Source organism: Elephantulus edwardii, unplaced genomic scaffold, assembly GCF_000299155.1.
Source record: "Elephantulus edwardii isolate Elephantulus edwardi_28Jun2011 unplaced genomic scaffold, EleEdw1.0 scaffold00237, whole genome shotgun sequence".
In the NCBI taxonomy this organism is placed as follows: Eukaryota; Metazoa; Chordata; class Mammalia; order Macroscelidea; family Macroscelididae; genus Elephantulus; species Elephantulus edwardii.
The window spans coordinates 2,867,556-2,887,568 of NW_006399987.1; the positions used below are offsets into that span (position 1 = coordinate 2,867,556).

General features: G+C 47.5%; 1 protein-coding gene across 1 annotated transcript in view; it reads left to right on the top strand.

The window, feature by feature from the left end:
* Window positions 1-9,037: 9,037 nt before the first annotated feature.
* Window positions 9,038-20,013, top strand: part of CARM1 (coactivator-associated arginine methyltransferase 1) — a 74,265-nt gene continuing 63,289 nt past the window's right edge. Inside the window, exons 1-4 of the mRNA XM_006898848.1 lie at window positions 9,038-9,042; window positions 10,012-10,223; window positions 11,861-12,169; window positions 16,166-16,258. Coding sequence (XP_006898910.1) covers window positions 9,038-9,042; window positions 10,012-10,223; window positions 11,861-12,169; window positions 16,166-16,258 — 619 coding nt within the window. The remainder of the gene's footprint in view (window positions 9,043-10,011; window positions 10,224-11,860; window positions 12,170-16,165; window positions 16,259-20,013) is intronic.

Here is a 20,013-nt window from a genome sequence, read left to right on the forward strand (position 1 = left end):
TCTCCTCCTGTATCAGTCAGATCTGATTTGATGGTATACACACACACAAAAATATTAAAATTAAAAAAAAACAACAAAATAGTTCGAATCCACCAGATACTATCCTGGAGAAGGAGGGGCAGTCTCTTCCTGTACCAGTCAGATATGATTTGATTGTACACACACACACACACACAAACAAAAACAAAAACAAAAAAAACCCCCAAACAACAACAAAACCACGAACACAAAAAACCCAAAAAAAAAAATCTGCTGGAAGGTCAGCTCTGGGTGATTCCATCTACAGTACACAATAACTACAACCTGGTCGACACACTTTGCCAGCTGGCCTTCCACTGAACTCCCGGTCATTTGAGGGCTGGGGCTTTTTTATTCCTCATAGTGACCCTATCAACCCAGCACAATGGGACCTGTGTGACACTCATTAAACAGTTGGTGGAGCAATTAAGCCAAGACAGTCTCTGAATTCTGTCTCCTGTCTACCAAGGGTGGAGTCACAGAAGTTGATGGAATAGTATCTTTTGGCTTTTGAGAACAGACACTATTCTGAGGAGGAAGAAATGGGATATCTTATGTGGTTAATGACCTCCATGAACAACTGCATCTTTTGCCATGAGACCAGAAGAATTGGATGGTGCCCGTCTGCCATTACTGACCATTTTAATAAAACATTCTGTAGAAGGATCATGATTAAAAGGGGAAAATGCAGAACAGAATATGAAATTTTTTTTTTCTTGTTATGTACCATCAAATTGGATCCACTGGTGCAGGAGGAGATTGTCCCTCCTTCTCCACTGAAGCATCTGGTGGATTCAAACCATGCTCCTTAGGGATTGTAGCACAGCTTCTTGCCACTAGGCCACCAGAGCTCTCTGAGGATATTATATTATTTTTAATTTTTTTTAAATTTTACTTAATGTGTGTGTGTGTGTGTGTGTGTGTGTGTGCGCGCGCCATCAAATTAGATCTAACTGGTATAGGAGGAGAATGTTCCTCCTTCTCCAGCAGAGCATCTGGTGGATTTGAACTGTGTACCTCTGGGATTGCAGTGCAGTTTCTTGCCACTAGACCACCAGAGCTCCCTGAGAATATGAAATTCTTATGGACTCTGGAACTTTCTGCAGCCACGGAGGCTGGATGAACTCCAGAACTATTGTTCTCATATAAACTTTATGTTTTCAACCAAAAGGATCCCCAGACATTTGCTTGAAATTGAACAGTTGTTTATCTTAACTACTAGACATGCCTGCTTGAACATTATTCTCTTTTCTGAACAATCTATTCAGATTAACAAGAGGAACTGGAAGGTTTAAGCGGGAACTTTATGTGAATGAAGAAGTCTATGAGCATGGTGGCAAAGCTGGAATGTAACAATGTCACTGCACTGGACACACAGAAATGGTTGGATTTATATGTGTTTTGTTGAGTATTTTCTAAACAACAAAACACTTTCTCAAAAAAAGTATTATTTTAAAAAAGAAGAAGAAGAAGAAGTGTTTCTGGTTTCTTGGGGTCAGCCCTGCGTCTAGAATACAGAACCCAAGCCTGGGCTCTCAGAGGAAGAAGAATGGTCTTTCTGGTTTGTTTTTTTTTTTAAATTATTAAGTAATTGTGAAGAATATTGGGAGAAGGACGGCCAGTCCCCTCTCACTGTGATTTACAGCCTCAGAAACCCACTGAAGTGGACCGAGAGGGTTTTTAACATAACGGGTGGATGCAGGGCAGTTCTGGGAAGCTTGCTGGCCTCGTCTGATATTTACGGAGCATCACACCAAACAGCTGGAGGGGACTCTGATTCCTGCTGCCTGCAGCGTCTTCACCAACCAGTACACAGAGAAGCAAACAAAAACCCCAGAGACTTAAACCTGCCATCGCAGAGTGGATTTCAACTCCCAGTGACTCTGCGTGGGTCCCGTAGGGGGCAGAGTCGAACTGCCCAGACAGTCCCCAAGCCTGTCAGTCTTCATGGGCACAGACCACCCCTCCTTCTCCCACGTGTGAACGGTGAATTTGCACTGATGACCTGGTGGTTGGTAATCAAGTGTTTTAACTGTTACATCACTCTTGAGTTTAGTGCTCTGGAGGTTGCCTGACAAGCATTTTAACCACTGTGCCATCCACATATGGCAACACATAAAAAAGTATCAGTATGTTTCAGGGAGCTCTGGTGGTCTAGTGGCAAGAAGCTGTACTGTAATCCTAGAGGTACGTGGTTCAAATCCATCAGACGCTCTGCTGGAGAAGGAGGGGCAATTTCCTCCTGTACCAGTCAGATCTGATTTGACGACACACACACACATTTTAAAAAGTATCAATATGTTTCTAAGGATGGACATCATGCTGTTGCTGTTGTTTGTTGGCTAAACTCAGTGAGTGTCCAGAGGTGGGAATCGCAGGGGAGGGCACTTGGGTTGTTTCCCTCTCTTTGCTATTGGGAATAACAGCAATAAACATTGTTGTTGTTGTTGTTGTTGTTATGTGCCATCGAGTCACCTGTGACTCATAGTGACCCTATGTACAACAGCCCTAAACTCTGCTCTGTCCTCTGCCAATCGCACTGTCTCTGACACTCCCATCCCAATTATCCCAGTCACTGAATCAATCCACCTCATAGAGGGCCTTCCTCTCCTGCGCTGTCCCTCCACCCTCCCAAGCATGATATCCCTCTCCAAGGACCGGTCCCTCCTCACAACATGTCCAAAGTAAGTTAGACGGAGCCTCAGAATCCTTGCCTCCAAGGAGCCACCTGGTTTAACCCTTTCCAGGACAAATCTGTTTGTTTTCCTAGCAGTCCATGGTAGTTTCAATACTCTTCTCCAGCACCACAGCTCAAAGGTATCAATTCTCCTTCTATCCTCCTTGGTCATTGTCCAACTCTCTGATGCATAACAAGTGATTGCGAAGTAGATGTGTATAAAAATAATTACCTTTTCAAATCACCAGTAACGAGCTGTGAGGACACAGGCGGTTCCGTGGCAGAATTCTCACCTGCTATGAGTGAGATCCGGCTCAGTTTCCAGCCTGTTCCCTTCAGGTGCATTTTTAGACAAAGAGAGACTAGCAAGAAAGGCCTGGTTATCTGCTTCTGAAAATTAGCCAGTGAAAACCCTGTGGATCACAAGGGCCTGATTCCATTGTGCAGGAAGTCACCGGGAGCACCAGATGGCAGCCAGGAACAAGAATACGGCCCAAATGTGCAGAAATTTAGCCACATGCCATCGATGCTTGAACAACTTCAGGGTTACTCCAGGAGGGGTGTCGTTCCCCATGAAGTGGAAAATCTGTATAGAGTTTACCCTTGTCCATTGAGCAGCACAAGTTTGAATGACTCAGGCCCAGTTATACTCAGATGTCCCCCCACCTCTTGCTATTTTGGTTCTTATTTTACTTGGATCCGCAATCAATAATCAAGAAATCAAAGGACGTGTTGCATCGAGTCAAGGACCTCTCCAGGGACCTAAAGAGTAAGGATGTCAGTTTAAAGACTAAGATGTGCCTTGGCCAAGTCAAATGCTTCCTGGGCACCTGGAAGTTGGACAATGCAGAAGGAAGACTAAAGAAGAATTGACACCTTTGAGCTGCGCTGTTGGCGAAGACTGTTGACTAGCCCAGGGGCTGCGAAACGAATACACACATCTCTCCTGGAGGAAGTGAAGCTCCTTAGAGGTTAAAAATGGTGCAACTTCATCTCACATACTCTGGGCATGTTTTCAGCAGAGGGCAGTCCTCAGGAAAAGACAGCTCGCTGGGCGAGGTGGAGGGTTAGAGAAAGAGAAGACCCTCAACAAGACAGATTGAGGCGGTGATTGCAGCAGTGGGCTTGAGCCTGTGCAGATGGTGAGGACTGATGAAACAGGCTAAGTCAAGGTTCTGATTTGTGGGTCACAGGGTCCCTATGACACCGTGGTGAGCTCCGGGATTGCAGCTGTTGGCTTCGAACTCAGCAGAGCTTGGCTCTGAAGCAGGTTGTCTATCCCTGCAGCTGTTCTCATCACTCCACGTTTATGAGGCTGCTCACAGCCCTTGAGCTCTCTGCAACAGGAGAATGATCCTGTGGCCCCCAGGTCTGAACTCAGGTTATTCAATGGCAAAGAGCACTTCTAAAGAATCTACAGCTGAGGGGGAGCTCTGGTGGCCTAGTGGCAAGAAACTGCACTGCAATCCCAGAAGCGCACAGTTCAAATCCACCAGATGCTCTGCCGGGGAAGGAGGGACAATCTCCTCCTGTACCACTCAGGTCAGATTTGATGGTACACACACACACACACACACACACACACACACACACACACAAATAATAATAAGAAGAATCAAAGAATCTACAGCTTAGAGGGGGAAAAATTACCAGGGAAATAAAATATTTCTACTTAATGAAGCAAAACCTATCAAAATGAGGGATGCAGGCAAAGCAGTGGCTAGAGGGACATTGTGATGGATAGAAATCAGCATCAAATAAAAATCTGTACTCTTTTTGCCTCTCTGGCACCAGTCAGTGGCAGCACGCAGCTAACAGCTCCTCCTCTGACCCTCGCCCTGTGACTGGGTCAGTGTTCATGAGAAAGAGTGTCGTCCTTCAAATCGCCAGGCAAACAGAAGCCAGCCATAAGTACGGGAATTCTCCCTGGGCCCCTCACTTCCGACTTGATGGGTACAAGTTTTGATAAGTTATTCTAACCCTTCAAGATTGTTATTGTGTCTTCAAATGGACTACGACTCACAGCGACCCTATGTGCCGTAGCTCTGAACCCCGCCCTGTCCTGAGCCAATCTCACCATCTCTGACACATCTGCCCTCATCACCCTAGTTACTGTGTGAATCCATCTCATCCAGGTCTTCCTCTCCTGTGCTATCCCTTGACCCTTCCAAGCATGATGTCCTTCAAAAACTAGTCCCTCCTGGCTATATTCCCAAAGTACATGAGAAGGAGTCTCACAATCCTTGCCTCCAAGGAGTAGATTGGTTTCACTCTCTCCAGGGCAGACCTGTTAGTTCTCTTAGAGGTCCACGGTATATACTCTTCTCCTGCATCACAACTCAGAGGCATTGATTCTTTTGTCATTGTTGGTCATTGTCAAGCCCTCTGATGCATAACAAATAATTGCAAAGACCATGCCTAAATCAGATGCACCTTAGTCTCTAAACTGACATCCTTGCTCTTAAGCACTCTGGAGATAGCAGATTTTCCTAATGCAATGCATCATCCTTTAATTTCCTGACTGCTGTTACCAAGAGTGTTGATTGTGGAACCAAGCCCGCTGAAATTGTTAACAATCTCAATCAATGATGCTGCCAATTGGCCCAGTGGTGAGAATCTTTGTTTTCTTGATATTCAGCTTCAATTTATATTGCAGACTACAGTCCTTGGTCTACTGCAGCAAGTGCTTCAGGTCCTCCTCAGTTTCAGCATGCAAGGTTGTGTCATCTGCATAACGCAGGTTGTTGATGAGTCTTCCTCCAGTCCTGATGCCACATTCCTTTTTGTAAAGCCCTGCTTCCCGAGTGATCTGTTCTGCATTCAGATTGAAAAGGTATACAGACAGGATGCATCCCTGGTGCACTCCCTTCCTGATTTTGAACCATGCAGTCTTTCCTTGCTCTTTTCTGACAACTGACTCCTGGTCCAAGTGTAGGTTTCACATGAGCGCAATCCTGTGTTCTGGGTCCCCCATTCTTTTCAGAGTTAGCTACAATTTGTTGTGATCCACGCAATCAAATGCCTTTGCACAGTCAATGAGATCAGTCTTAAATTCAAGGATTCCAAATTCTGTTCAGGAATGTTGTTCACTAACCCAGAAGCCCATGGTGCTTCAGTGTCCAGCATTTTCACCAAATGTCTTTCAGTGGAATATAAACCCTGGGTCTTCTCCTCTGAGGATGCCTCGTATCAGGAGGTGGTCTTTTAGGCCTGGTCAGCTCCCATTCTAGAGTCATTTTATACTCTCATCTAACCTGCAACCCATGTGGAAAAACCAGGTTCCAAGGTTCTGTTCTCAGAGTTAAAAGCAAAGACAAAATTGTTGTTATTTGATGATGATATTGTTCTTATGTGCCATCGAGTCACTTGCGACTCATAGAGATCCTATGTATAAGAGCCCTAAATGCTGCTGTATCTTGTGTCAACCTCGCCGTCTCAACTCAAACACATTCATTCCCACCACTCCAGTCACAGAATCGATTCATCTCATCGAAGGTCTTCCTCTCCTTCACCATCCCTCCACTCTCCCAAACATGATGTCCTTCTCCAAGGACCAGTCCCTCCTTGCAACATGCCCAAAGTATGTCAGACGAAGCTTTAGAATCCTTGACTCCAAGGAGCACTCCGGCTTTACCCTCTCCAGGACAAACATGCTTGTTCTCCTAGCAGTCCATGGTCTATTCAACACTCTTCTCCAGCACCACAGCTCAAAGGCATAAATTCTCTATCATCCCTATTCGCTGTCTAACTCTTCAATGCATAGAACGTAATTGAAAAGACTATAGCCTGGATCAGGTGTACCTTAGTCTCCAGCCTGACGTCGTTGCACTTCAGTACTCTTGAGAGGTCCGTCACAGCTGACTTTCCCAATGCAATTCATCTCCTGATTATTTCCTGGCTGCTGTTACCAAGAGTGTTGACTGTGGAGCCAAGAAAACTAAAAATGTTAACTATCTCAATCTTTTCACCATCCATGCTGATGCTGCCAATCGGCCCAGTGGTGAGAATCTTTGTTTTCTTGACGTTGAACCTCAATCCATATTGGAGGCTGCAGTCCTTGACCTTCTGCAGCAAGCGCTTCAGGTCCTCCTTAGCTTCATGCAGCAGGGTTGTGTCATCCGCATAAGGCAGGTTGTTGATAATATGTGCTGTCAAATCAACTACAACTCATAGAGACTCTACGAACAGAGCCACTGACCCCTGCCTTATCCTGCGCTAACCTCACCATCTCTGACCTATCTAACACCGTTGCCACAGTCAGTGTGTCCATCCAGCTCATCCAGGGTCTTCCTCTCCTGCGCTGTCCCTTGACCCTTCCAAGCATGGTGACCTTCTCCAACGGCTGGTCCCTCCTGACAACATGCCCAGAGTATGTGAGATGGTTTTCAAAATTCTTGCCTCTAAGGAACAACTTGGTTTCACCCTCTCTAGGACAGACCTGTTTGTTCTCTTGGCAATCCATAGTATGCTCAATGCTCTTCTCCAGTACAACTCAAAGGCATTGGTTCTTTTTCTGTCATCTTAAGTCATTGTCCAGCTCTCAGATGCACAGTTAAATTCTCTGTCACACAGAAAGGTATAGCTTTAAAATCCTTTAATTCAAAGATTAAAAAAAATGGTTAAAATCTCTGGTGACCTAGTGGCAAGAAGTTGCACTGCAGTCCCAGAAGTACGTGGTTCGAATCCACCAGATGCTCTGCTGGAGAAGGAGGAACAATCTCCTCCTGTACCAGTCAGATCTGATTTGGCGGTATACACACACACACACACACATACACACACTAAACTAAAAAAAAAAGTTTAAAATCATTTAGCTACTAAATTTCCACCTTAATGACAACAAGCAACTCATGCCATGGATTCAGAACCTGAGTTGGTTCAGCAGACCTTCCAGCAGGTTTTCAAAGACTGTAAATTAAGTCCCGTGGGAGGAGACGGCTCATCTCTATCCCTCAGGATTCGATCTCACTGTCTCTCAGTTCATGGAACAACTAGAACTCCCCAAATCCCTACCTTAAGCAGTTCTAAAACGAAGAGTAAAATTGTATGAAACACAATGCAAATGAAGGCTAGTGTGAAACAATGTGCACAAACTTTGTAAGCAAACCAATATAAAGTAAAAATTTAAACAAAAAAAATATTAAAAAGAAGAGTGAATGAAATACAAATAGAATACAAAGGGAATAAGGAGCAGAAAGCCATGACTAGGATACACTCTGTTGTTATTGTTGTTGTGTCTGCTGTTGTTAGGTGCGGTGAGTTCAGTGTGACTCGTAGTGACCCTATGAACCATCTGAATCCTGTGTCCTCATCGTCATCTCTGACGCACTTGAACCCATTGTTGCAGTCACCGTGTCCATCTATCTTATTGAAAATCATCTTTCTTTCCAGAAATACCAAGCCAAAACTTAGTTCTTTGGAAGAATGAGTAAAATTGATTAGCCTCTAGCAAGACTAATGTTGTTATGTGTTATGAGTTTGCGATTCATAGCGACCCTATGTACAACAGCCCTAAACCCTTCTTTATCCTGTGCCAATCACACCCATTCCGATTACCCCAGTCACTGAATCAATCCACCTCATAGAGGGCCTTACCCTTCTGCGCCATCCCTCCACCCTCCCAAGCACGATGTCCCTCTAATAAAGAAAAAAAAAAAGAGAACACCCAAATATTACTGTTAATAAGATGAGAGCAGAAGTGTCATTTCAGGTCCTATGGACACGAAAAAGATAAGAATGCAAATTTTATATCAATAAACTTGACAACCAAGATGAAATGGCTTAAAAATACAAACATGCTAATTACAATATGGAAGATCATAAGTCTAGGGCTACACAGAATTTTTTTCCAAAACCAAAAGAATCTAGACAGGTGTCCTGGAGTGTTAATAAAGCAGAGACCTGAGAGGGAGATTTGATGAGCTGGCAGTAGTGTATTCCTGATAGGTCGAGCAGCATGTGCAAAGGCCCTGGGGTCAGAATGAATTTTGTACATTACCGGGAAAACATCCACTGCAGTGATTCTTTCTGGCCCTCCATCCTTCTCAGGAGTGAATGTCTAGCTAGACCTGCTCTGTTTGAAAAGGATTATTTAGTGGGATCAAAGACAACCTATTCGCAGGACATGGCCTTGGGAATTTGGGGGCTATAACTAGGAGGGGACATGTCTTTTCTTTTTTTTTTACAGTTTTATAACTTTATTTGACAATCAGCTATTAGTTTTCATCCACATTGACGGTCTGTAGGTTTTTTAAAGTGGTGACAGGTCCATAGGTAACCAGTGTACACAGCTTGTTTGGGGAATCTTCATCCTCATTACGTTTTCTGGACAACCGTACACGGATGCGGTACGGGACATTCCTTATTCCTTTGGCCCAGACAGCTTTGTTAAGCCTGGTGTCAATGCAAACATCAGGTGTTCCCATCTCCTTCATGGCAAATTTCCAGATCTCCTTTAGTGCCCGAGGAGCGCGCTTCTTAAACCCCCTCTTTAGTCTTATTTAACTGCTGTCTAAGGATTCTAATTCACAGGACCGGCGTGTGCATAGTTAAACAGAGGGTTTTATAAAATGCATCGCAGTGAGGTCTATCCTGCAGCCCAGCGCTTAAGCATTTACACCACTCAGGGGCTTCTTAGCTTTTAATCCAGGTTTAATTTAAATACAAAGCAATGCATAGCAATGACCTTCATATTTGGAATCCACACTTTAAAACCCAGACTTTGACCAGCATCACAGTTGGAACATGTCTTATTGTTCTGCTTTGGAGCGAGTGGTCCCTTTTGCTGGCAAGGTGAAGCTTTTCTTCTGTGAGTCTTCCCACTGAGGGGTGTACTTATAACTCACTGGGTATCGAGTTACATCCCCTGAGTTCTCTGGGCCTGTCCTTACTACTGTTAACCTCATTCTACAGAGCAGAGAGCTGAGGCTTCAGAGGACCGAGGTCACAGAGGCCGAGCTCTAACCACTATGCCCGAGCGCCTTCGCTATAAATTTGTCTGTTTGGGTACCGATTAAGCTGCGGTTTGTGTTTTGGCAGTAGGTTCCCCAAAGAGCCTCGATTATCACTCTTCCTCATGTTCAAGGGTTCTCTTTGGGGGAGAAAAGTGTGATCCAATTTCCAATCAGTTTTCCCCTCCACTCTGCAAAACCACAGCCAAGGAGGTGCAGCGAGGCAGCAGGTTCTGATGTGCCTTCAAGAAAAGGGTGGGGAGAGGAGAGTCCCTCTCAGGCCCAGAGGGTGTGCAACTTCCTGCCAGTGAGGAAACACTGGGCTCCAGTAAGCCCTGCTTCTCCTTTCCCTCTCTGGCCTCACAGGAGGAGCTGGTGGGCAGCGGGGGGCCACTCTGGCCTCAGCTGGATCTCCAGCCGCGCGGGAGGAGAGATGCCCTGGTCTGTCCTGCTCTTTGCAGCTGGTGAGTCTGATGCCCTCACCGTCACTTCTGCCCCACCGCCCCTACCCAAGCCCACTGTACTTGCTGTGGGACCAGAGGCCAGTGCTGAGCTGCTCTGCCCTTCTCAGGTGAGAGGTGAGGCTGGCCTCCCCTCGTCTGCCCAAGAGCCAGAGAAGCACCCTAGGAAGTGCCTTCTCTTGCTGGGCTCCTTGTCACCCCAAAATCAAGAATGTCAGATATATCAGCCTGTTGGAGAGGAGCTGCCCACGCCCCATGACTCAGCCCCATTGGCTTCCCAAGGGGAAGAATCTGTTTGAGGTTCAGGGCAGGGGCTGGCAAGGTGTAGGGAAGCCAAACACCGGACGGCTTGTACAGACCTCACCTGAGCCAGACACAGCCAGGTGGGCAGCTGGGGCAGAGACTGGGCCCCAGGCAATTCCTGCCCGCATGTAGTCTTGCTCTAAAACACATATTCATCACCGCACCTGGAATCCAGCTCCTCTGCTCTGCCCCCAGCCCGGCCACCCTGACCCTCTCACTGCTTCCTTTCAACCCACCGGGCCTCTGCCTTTGCTCTTCACTCAGCCTTCCCTCTCAGAACTCAGCCCAAGCGTCACCTCTTCAGGGAAGCCCTCCAAGGCTGCTCCAGCTGAAGCCAACTTCCTAGTAGCCTGTCTGCTCATGTCCTGGACAAGAATGTCAAAGGCACTAGAGCTGGGTGTCTGTCTGTCTGTCTTGTTCATTGTTCTGTCCCAGCACCCAGGCTACTGGTTCAGTGCTACTGGAAATAATGAGAGTACTGTGGTGTTATGTGAATAATCTACATAGTCTATGCTTTTTGCCAACAGTGCAAACCACCCCCCATTTTACATGCATTTTATGTCTTTGTGTTAGTTATGTGGGTGTGTTATTTACATGGGCTTGTTATTTGTGAAGATCTAATATAATGAGTTATTCCACGATGACCGTCAAAGAGCCTGGTGGGATAGTGGTTAAGAACTTGGCAGGCGGACTGAGAGGTTGGTGGTTTGAAACCACCCAAGGGTAAAAAGAAGTGACAGATTGTGGGTAAAAAGAAGTGACAGATTGCTTTTGGAAAGATTACTCACAGCCCTGAAAACCCTGTGGGGTGGTTCTTCTCCAACCAAAGGGCAGCTATGAGCTGGATGAGGCATAATGAGAATGCATTTGGTTTTCGTTTTATAATAACCATCTCTGTGATTCTAAAAGGATATAAAATGATTCAAATACCCTGTCACTGTCACAGAGGCCCCTCAACCTAGCAGTATGGTGGTGGCTGTTGCTGTGCCCTGTTGAGTGTAACTGACTTGTAGCTGACCCTCCAATGGGTTTTCAGAGTCCGAAGAGAAGAGGTGGCCCCTTTTTTCTCCCACCAAGCATCTGGTGCATCCAAGCCATGTGCCTTGGGATTGGAAGCTCAAATCCTCAGCCCTGAAGCCACCAGGTGGCAGCCACAGCTGTAGGGGAGGGGTTACCATCCTCTGGATGGCCAAGGCCCAGAGACAGCCAGCTCAGAGAGCCCCACATGCAGCCCCTCCGCTGTCCACACCACCCTCACCCCAACCCAACACCAAGTCCACCTTTTCTGAACGGGTTGGACTTAGAGATCCGAGGCTGTACTCAATGGAGGAGACTGCTGTCATCTCTCCCCAGAGCTCCTGATGAGAACATCCCCCTTGTGTTAGCAGCTCAGTATGTTACACACCGGGCCCCTTACCCACCCTGGCGACCCTCCTTTATCTGCACTGCAGGCTCCTTGGCGATTCCAGCACCCACCATCCTGCTGGTGCCCCCGCACCCCCGCAGCCAAGAGGACCCCATCCATGTCAAGTGCACAGCCCCCAAGGGCTTCCCGGGCGCAAATTTCACGCTGTACCGTGAAGATCAGGTGGTCCAGTGCCTGCAGGCGCCCGCGGACCAGCTCGGGGTGATCTTCAACTTGAGTGGCGGTGGTAGCCAGCCTCCAGGGGGGACATTCCAATGCCAGTACTGCGTGATGGGGGAGCACAGCCTGACCCAGAAGTCGGACCTCAGCAAGCCCGTGCACGTTTCTTTCCCAGGTGAGAGATTTGGAGGGGAGCTATGTGGCCAGGCATGCCACTCTTCCACTGCCCCCAGGCCACCCCACGCACCGGCATCCCTGTGCCACCTCTGAGCCACCTGTGGCCACTCGCACACCTCCACATGCCACCCACCCCTGAGCTATCTCCATGGTGCTGAGGGATCCCTCTGCCTAGGACACCATCCTGGAAAAGCCAGGCAGACAGCGCAGTTGGCCTTCTTTAATCCTCACAGCCACCCAGTGAGGGGGCTATAGGCTTCTGCCCATTTTGCAGATAAAGAAACTGAGGCACAAAAGGCAAATGGACTTGTTCTTAAACCCCACAGCCAGCAGGTGGCAGAGCTGGGATTCCAGCAGTCTTTAGCCACCAGCTAAACGGCACGTTCCCTCTCAGTCATGGTGGCAAGGAGCTGCCCTGCAATCCCGAAGGCATGAGGTTCAAGGCCACCAGGTGCCCCATGGGAGAAGGATGGGCAATCTTCTCCCATGAGATTTACTGCTTCTGAAAACCTGCCAGAGGGTCAGGTATGGGTTGGTTCCGACTCTACCACGGTACACAACAATAAACAACAACAACTATGTTCCCAAGTGGTAGGAAACCACTTCCTGGTTTCAAATTAAGAAAAGTGTGGATCAGGGTTGTATCCTCTCTCCATACCTCTTCAGTCAGTACTCTGAGTACATATTTGAGAAACTGGCCTCTGTGAAAAAGAATGTGGCAGCAGGATTGGAGGAAGACTCAAGAACCTGCATTAGGCAGATGCCATGACCTTGCATGCTGAAAGTGAGGACTTGAAGCTCTTCCTCAGAAAATCAGTGACTACAGCCTTCAAGATGGATTGTATCTCAACATCAAGAAAAAAATTCCCACCACTGGACTGATGGACAGTATCACGACAGACGGAGAAAAGATTGAAATTGTCAACGACTTCATCTTCCTTGGCTCTACAAGGAATACACTTGGTACCAGCAGTCAGATCAGGGGATGTATTGCAGTCAGGGGTCTCTAAAATTATTGAGGAACAATGATGTCACTGTGAGGACTAAGGTGTGCCTCATTCAGATCACGGTCTCTTCAATCACTTGTTATGCATCTGAGAGCCGGACAGTGAATCAAGATGACAAAAGAAGACTTGATGCCTTTGAGCTGTGGTATTGGAGAATAGTACTGAACTTCCCAAGGAGGGCAAAAGAACAAACAGATCTGTCTGAGAGAAGTGAAGCCAGAGTGATCCTTGGAAGCAAAGATTATCAGCTTCACCATCTCATATGCTCCGGACATGTTGCTAGGAGGTGCTGTTCATTGGAGAGGGATATCATACTTGTCATTCTTGGGAAGGTGAGGGCCAGTGAAAGAGAGGAAGACCCTCAACCAGGTGGATCGATACAGTGACTGCAGTGATGGGCTCAGGTGTATCAGAGGATGGTATAGGTAGGACAGGGTTCAGCTCTGTCGTTCATAGGGTCACTGTGAGTTGTACTTGACCCGATGGTACCTGACAACAATAACAACAACAAAACCTGGCAGCAGTTAATGAAACAGTATCCCTGCCCTCCTGTCACTAATGTTTTGGGGAGAGACAGAAGATGCAAAAGTTGGGAACAGAGAAGATTCAATAGTTAGAAAACATGGACTCGGTGACAGAAATGAAGCTGGAGACAGAATGATTGAATTTTGCACAATGACTCATTCATTGCAAATACATTCTTTAAGAGACATAAACGCAGGTTATACACATGGATTTCACCTGATGGTATGCATAGGAATCAGATTGATTACATCTGTGGAAAGAACCACTGGAGAAGCTCAATATCAGCTGTGAAAACTAGGCTAGGAGCTGATTGTGGAACAGACCACCAATTACTCATATGCAAGTTCAAGCTGAAGCTGAGAAAAATTAAACCAAATCCACAGGAACCATAATATGACTTTGAGTCTATTCCACCTGAATTTCAGAACCATCTCAGGAACAGGTTTGAGGCCTTGAACACTAAAGAGAGAAGACCAGAGGAGCTGTGGGAGGATATCAAGGGTATCATCCAGGAAGAGTGCAAATGTTCATTACAAAGACAGGGGAGGAAGAAAAGACCAAAATGGATGTCAGAAGAGACTCTGAATATTGCTCTGGGGCGCAGAGAAGCCGAAGCAGAAGGAAGAATTCAAGATACTCAAGAGCTGAACAGACAGAGCGGGAAGACAAAGTAAAATATTACAATGATGAACAAGCAGGTGAGAAAAAGTCAGCAGGTGAGCAGAGGGAAATAAAGTGCAGGAGGAAATACAGTCTGACAAGGGTGTAATTTTAAACAGAATGTGGGTGGTCGTGGTGGGCCTCTGAGGAAGTGACCTTGGAAAAGGAGTCTGTAGGCATCTGGGGAACAGCTTGTGCAAAGGCCCTGAGGCAGGCACGTGCTTCCTCCTGAGCATGGAAGAGCCCACGGGGACTGGAACGGGGTGAGTACGGGAAGGGTGATGAACGAGAGGAGGACAGGGAGGGGACTATCAGACTACAGGACCTTCTGGGCTGAAGTGAGGACTTTGCTTTGCCTCTGAGATGGGGGTATGGGGAGGCGGATGTGTGTCCGAGAAAGAGAGTGGTGCTGACTCTGGATTCTGAACACAGAAAGGAGTGATGGAGTGATGCGCACCCCCACCCCCACCCCAGGTGCCTGTCTCCAGGTTAGACCCAGTCTTTCCATGAAGAACTTTCCCCTGTGAACTGGTCCTTGTTCCTGAAGAGCCCCAGGCGCCCATGGTGTAACAGAACCAGCTCAGTGTGCATTTCAGTAGGGAGCTCGCTGTCAAAGGCCCCCTTCTCTCACCTTGGCCTGTGGTCTCACTGCCCGGACGTGGCACCAGCCCTCATGCCCCAGATGTATGAATGAACAAGGGCTAACACTGTGTGTTTCTCCTTCCTCCTCCTGGACCTCCCAGAGGTCCACTCTCTCTCGCTTTGGCGAGGGGCAGCTCAGTCCTGTGCAGGGAAGAAAATGCTGGAGCTGGACTCCCATGCCTCTGCATTCGACCTCTCTGTGTGTCTCGGGATCTTCTGCTGCGTGGCTGGGAGTAGATGTTGTGCTGTGTGACCCTCTAGTTCACTGTCATTGCTACGTATCATTGGACTGGTTCTAACTTACAGTGCTCCGTGCAGGCCAGACGCCATCCAGGTCCCGCATTATCCTCACAGTCCTTCCTGTGCTGGAGCCACTGTCAGTCCGCCTCATTGAGGGACTTCCTCTTTTTTTTTTCTTTCTTTTCTTTTATTATTTTTTGTGCATGTGTACCGTCAAATCGGATCTGACTAGTAGAGGGTCTTCCTCTTTTTTCTGCTAATCTTCTCCTTTATTAAGCGTGATGTTCATCTCCAGTGATTAGGCCCTCCTGATAACACGCCCAATGGGTCTGAGACCTCTGGTTCCCACACAGGACTCCTGAGTTTCAAAGAACTGAAAACTTAACTCAAACTGCCTTAAGGAATTAACAAATTTTTGTTTCATAGAACTCAACAGCCCAGGATCATACTGGCTTTAGGTATGGTTGGATCCAGGTGCATAAAGAAGTCAAGAATTCTTTGCCACTTGCTTGTCCCACTTTCTCTTGGGAGGCTTCTCATCTCAGAACCTCCCTCTCTCTCTCCTACCCTCACCCTCCCAACCCCCATCATGGTACTGAATTGCATCCTGCAGTTCCAGACCCATATCCTACTTCGCTTTGCAATTCTAACCAGAGGAATAAACTTAGAGGTTGAACGAAAGTCTCAGAATTAGCTTTCATTGGCTTAACTTAGGCGACAGGCCCTCCCTGAACCAATCATAATGGCCAGAGGAATATGTTAATTGTCTAGACTCAGTATTTGCCTCTTCCCTAGGGTCCAGCTATGCAGCCAAGCCTCATGGGTGGGGAGCATTGTTGGGCAAACACCAGGTGTCCCATCCTCCTGCTGCCCCCACAGCACCATGACCTGCCCTCTCCTCTGTTTCCATTCCCCCCCAGTGCCCACCTGGATCCTGGCGCTTTCCCTGAGCCTGGCTGGAGCACTCATCTTCCTTGCTGTGTCGGTGGCTATTGTCATGGTGATCAGGAAAGGTAACAGGAAGGAAAGAAGGCACTGCCCAGGCCTCTCTACCCCCATACCCCCCAGGCCCAGGGGCTGCCAGTTCTGACCTCGGGAGTGTAGAAATGGGTTCCTGTGCACAGTCGTTTGTTTCGGAGCACAAAGGACGATGTTTTGTGCGTGCTCGTGCATTGTGGGAAGGTTTCCCACAGTCCTGCTGTCCTGGAGGCCTGTTAGTGGGGGCATTGCTTGTGAGTGGCAGACATGGCGAGGGACAAGTCAAGGCCGAGCTGCAAGTGCACGGAGGGAGGGGACGCATCAGGACAGGCTTCTAATGCCCTGAGTCAATCCTGATTCAGAGAAACCCATCAACTGCCACCTTAGATTTCTTTGCTGCGCATTTTTTCCAAAAAAAAAAAAAACATTAGTGAGGAAAAGAGATGTAATTAATTCCGCGAACAAAGTAAACAGGAGAAGAAACATAGCTGTAATGCTCATGGAAGCAGACAGCTCCATTTTTTCCCTGTCAGAGCAGCGGGTAGGATTGAACTGCCAACCTTTCAGTCGTTCTCAACTATTGAGCTCCTGACCAGAAACTGTTTCTTTCAGAGGTCTTTAGGAGTTTGGGGATGGGACCAGGACCCAAGTCTAACCAAGTTTCCTCCTTTTCTTTTGTTTTGTTCATTCTTTGTGTCTGCAGTTAAAGTCACTAATTTGCAGAAGAAAAGGTGAGATTTCCCTGGAGACTCTCAGTGGGTGGTGTAAGGGACAGAGACTCTCACTCTTAGCCCTGGTGGGTGGGTGTCCAAGCATCTTTGACTATGGTGCTGGGCTGGGTCCCAGCTTCCTGCCCGGAACAGCACCCGCCAGTGGGAGGAATGTCCAGGAATAGGAACTGGAGGAATAAGAGAATATAATAGAACAGGAGGATGCTGGGAAGTCACTTCCGACTCATGGTGACCCTCCTTCGGGTTTCTGAGGTTGTAAATCTTAAATGGAAGAGACTGTGTCATCGTTCTCCCACAGAGGAGCTGCTATGTTTGAACTGCCAATCTTTAGATTAGCAGCCGAAAGCTTAACTGACTGTGCTACCAGGGATCCTAAATTAATAGTAACAAAAGCCATTAAGAGCCGCCTGTCTACTCACTGGCGTGGGGCTGGTACCTGCCAAGCAGGCGCTCCCATTATGCTCACTGCGGCCTTGGGAGTGGGCACTTAAAATAATCCCATTTGACAGATGAGGGCCCCGAGGCTCACTGTTGCTGGAACAGGGCTGTGACCCATTGAGAACCCCGCAAAAGGGCAGGAGAGCAGTGACTGCAGGGCTCACACGGTGCCCTGTTAGCACCCCGAAGCTGTGGTTCTAATTCCTGGTGTCAGGATGTTTACTGCCCCCCTCCCTGAGGGTCTGAATCAATCATGGATCACGAATCAAGGGGCTTGAGCAAATGAATTTCTATTTCTTTATTTTTCCCTCATCTGGCTGGGCACTGAGAGGATTGGGGGCAGGGGTGCCCCAGGGAACAGGGCCTGGGATCTGGCCTCCCCTCCCAGGCACTCTGTAGGGAGAAAGATCAATGAGGGTGAGGGAGGAAGCTGAAAGCCAAGTACTGGGCTTGGTTTGGGGCCAGGACTTTGGAAGCGGCTGCCCCAGTGCGTGGGGGAGGCTGGGCCAGTCCTCACTTTCTCCTGAATCCCTTTGCAGAGAGCGAGAATCCTGCTGGGCCCAGATTAACTTCGCCACCACAGGTGTGTGCCTCCTGTCCTCCTCCTCCTCCTCCTCCCAAATGCCAGCTGGGCCTCAGTGCCTCCACTTTCTCAGCTGTTCTCTTCACCATTCACTCACCCTGCCCTCAGCCTGAACACTCCTCTTCCTCCAGGAGCCTCTAAAAGTCACCTCCTCTAGGAAGCCTTCCTGGATGCCAGCTTTTTGCTTAACATTCACCTCACCCTCTCCCTCAACTAAACCACAACAGTAGCTATCAGTCAACTTTGCCTCTTGACAACCCTACATGTGTTAGATTAGAACTTTGTTCTGCAGAGCTCTCCTTATTTAAATTTTTTTCCATTTATAATCTCTATTTATTTTGTTGCTGTTGTTTTAAAGACTATACACAGCAAAAACATACAATTCATTAGTTTCTAAATGTGTAATTCAGTGACATTGGTCACATTTTTTGAGTTTGTGTAGGGCTTTCAGTGAGAGATTTTAAATAAATAAATATAGAGCACCAGGTCTTTCTTCCAAGGCACCTCTGGCTGGACTCAAACCACCAATCTATTACTATTATTATTATTATTATTATTATTTACTTATTATTTTTGTGTGTACCATCAAATCAGATTTGACTGGTACTGGCGGAGATTGACCCTCCTTCTCCAGCAGAGTATCTGGTGGATTTGAACCGTGAGCCTCTGGGATGGCAGTGCAGCTTCTTGCCACTAGGCCACCAGAGCTCCAAACCACCAATCTTTTTGGTTATCGCCCAAGCACTTTAATCGTTTGCATTTTCCAGGAATGCCCAAAACCTGTTGATTCTCCTTATCCCTAAGCAGTAACACAAAAATGATGTGAGTTGTGTGTTCAACAGTCACCCCTGATGGACAGTGAGCTGTCCTGCAAAAGGAGGTGACCACCTGCTCCCCGCTGCACTCGGGTGCTGTCCTCCTGTCTGTCTGGCGCCTGGACCACTCTGGATGCAAATGCATCCAGACCCTGTTATTTTGCCAACCTCCACTAGGGGGCCTGTGAGGGTCGCTGCTCTTCCTCCAACAAACTGAGTGGAGAAACTATTTTTCTGTTGTACACGTTGATTGAGGGAGCGCGGCTGGCCTAGCGGTAAGAAGCTATGCTGCTATCCCAAAGGTTTGACTCCAGCAGCTGTTCCATGGGAGGAGGCCCGGCAATCTCCTCCCACAACATTCACTGCCTCTGTAACCCCACTGGAGGGTCAGCTATGGGTCTGTTCAGAATCAAAGGCACACAACAACAATGACACATTAATTGAGAGCTGAGATCTGGGAGTCAGCTCAGAGGATGTGCAGCAAAGGTCTGAATGAGTAACAGAGTAGCTGGGGGTAAGTGGGTGAGGGATGGGGAGTTGATCACTTTGGAAAGAGCAGGAGAGGTGGGGTCATCCATTCCAGAAGGGGAATCTAAAGTAGATGTGAGCTGAGATGTATCTCTGAACCTGAGGGCACCCAGAGGCCCTGGAGGAGGGCGGTGAACAGGGAAGGGACATGGTTCAATTTGTAGGTGGAACCGTTTCCCCATTTCCCAATGAACTTAGAGCCAGTGACCTGGAGTTGGGGGGCTTGGTGGGCAGGGAAGTTTCAGCTGACCCCAGATCCAGCCTTGATTGTCTTCTCTTTCATTTTTTTATTAATTTTAATGAAAGTTACAGAGACTTAGGGTTTCCAGTCATTCATTGTTGCACTTTTCTCCCTGCCCACTCCCTCCTCCCAATTCACTCTTCTCCTTGAAAAGTAAAAGAAAAACCTTTCAAAACCTTTCATTGTTATACAATCCCTTCCCCCAAGTCCACTCCACTATGCAGCCTTCATTCTGGACTCCTGTCATGACAAAAATACCCAATCATATATCCGTTTTAAACAGTTCTCTCCCTCATCTGTTTCAGTGTAGTATACATCATTCCCCCCCTCCTTTTCTGTCTTCCCTCAACCCTGATGTCAGTCCTGTTTTACAACAGGGGCAATATTTGTCCTTTTGTGACTGAGATATTTCACTCAGCATAATGTCCTCCAGGGTCATCCATTTTGCACAATA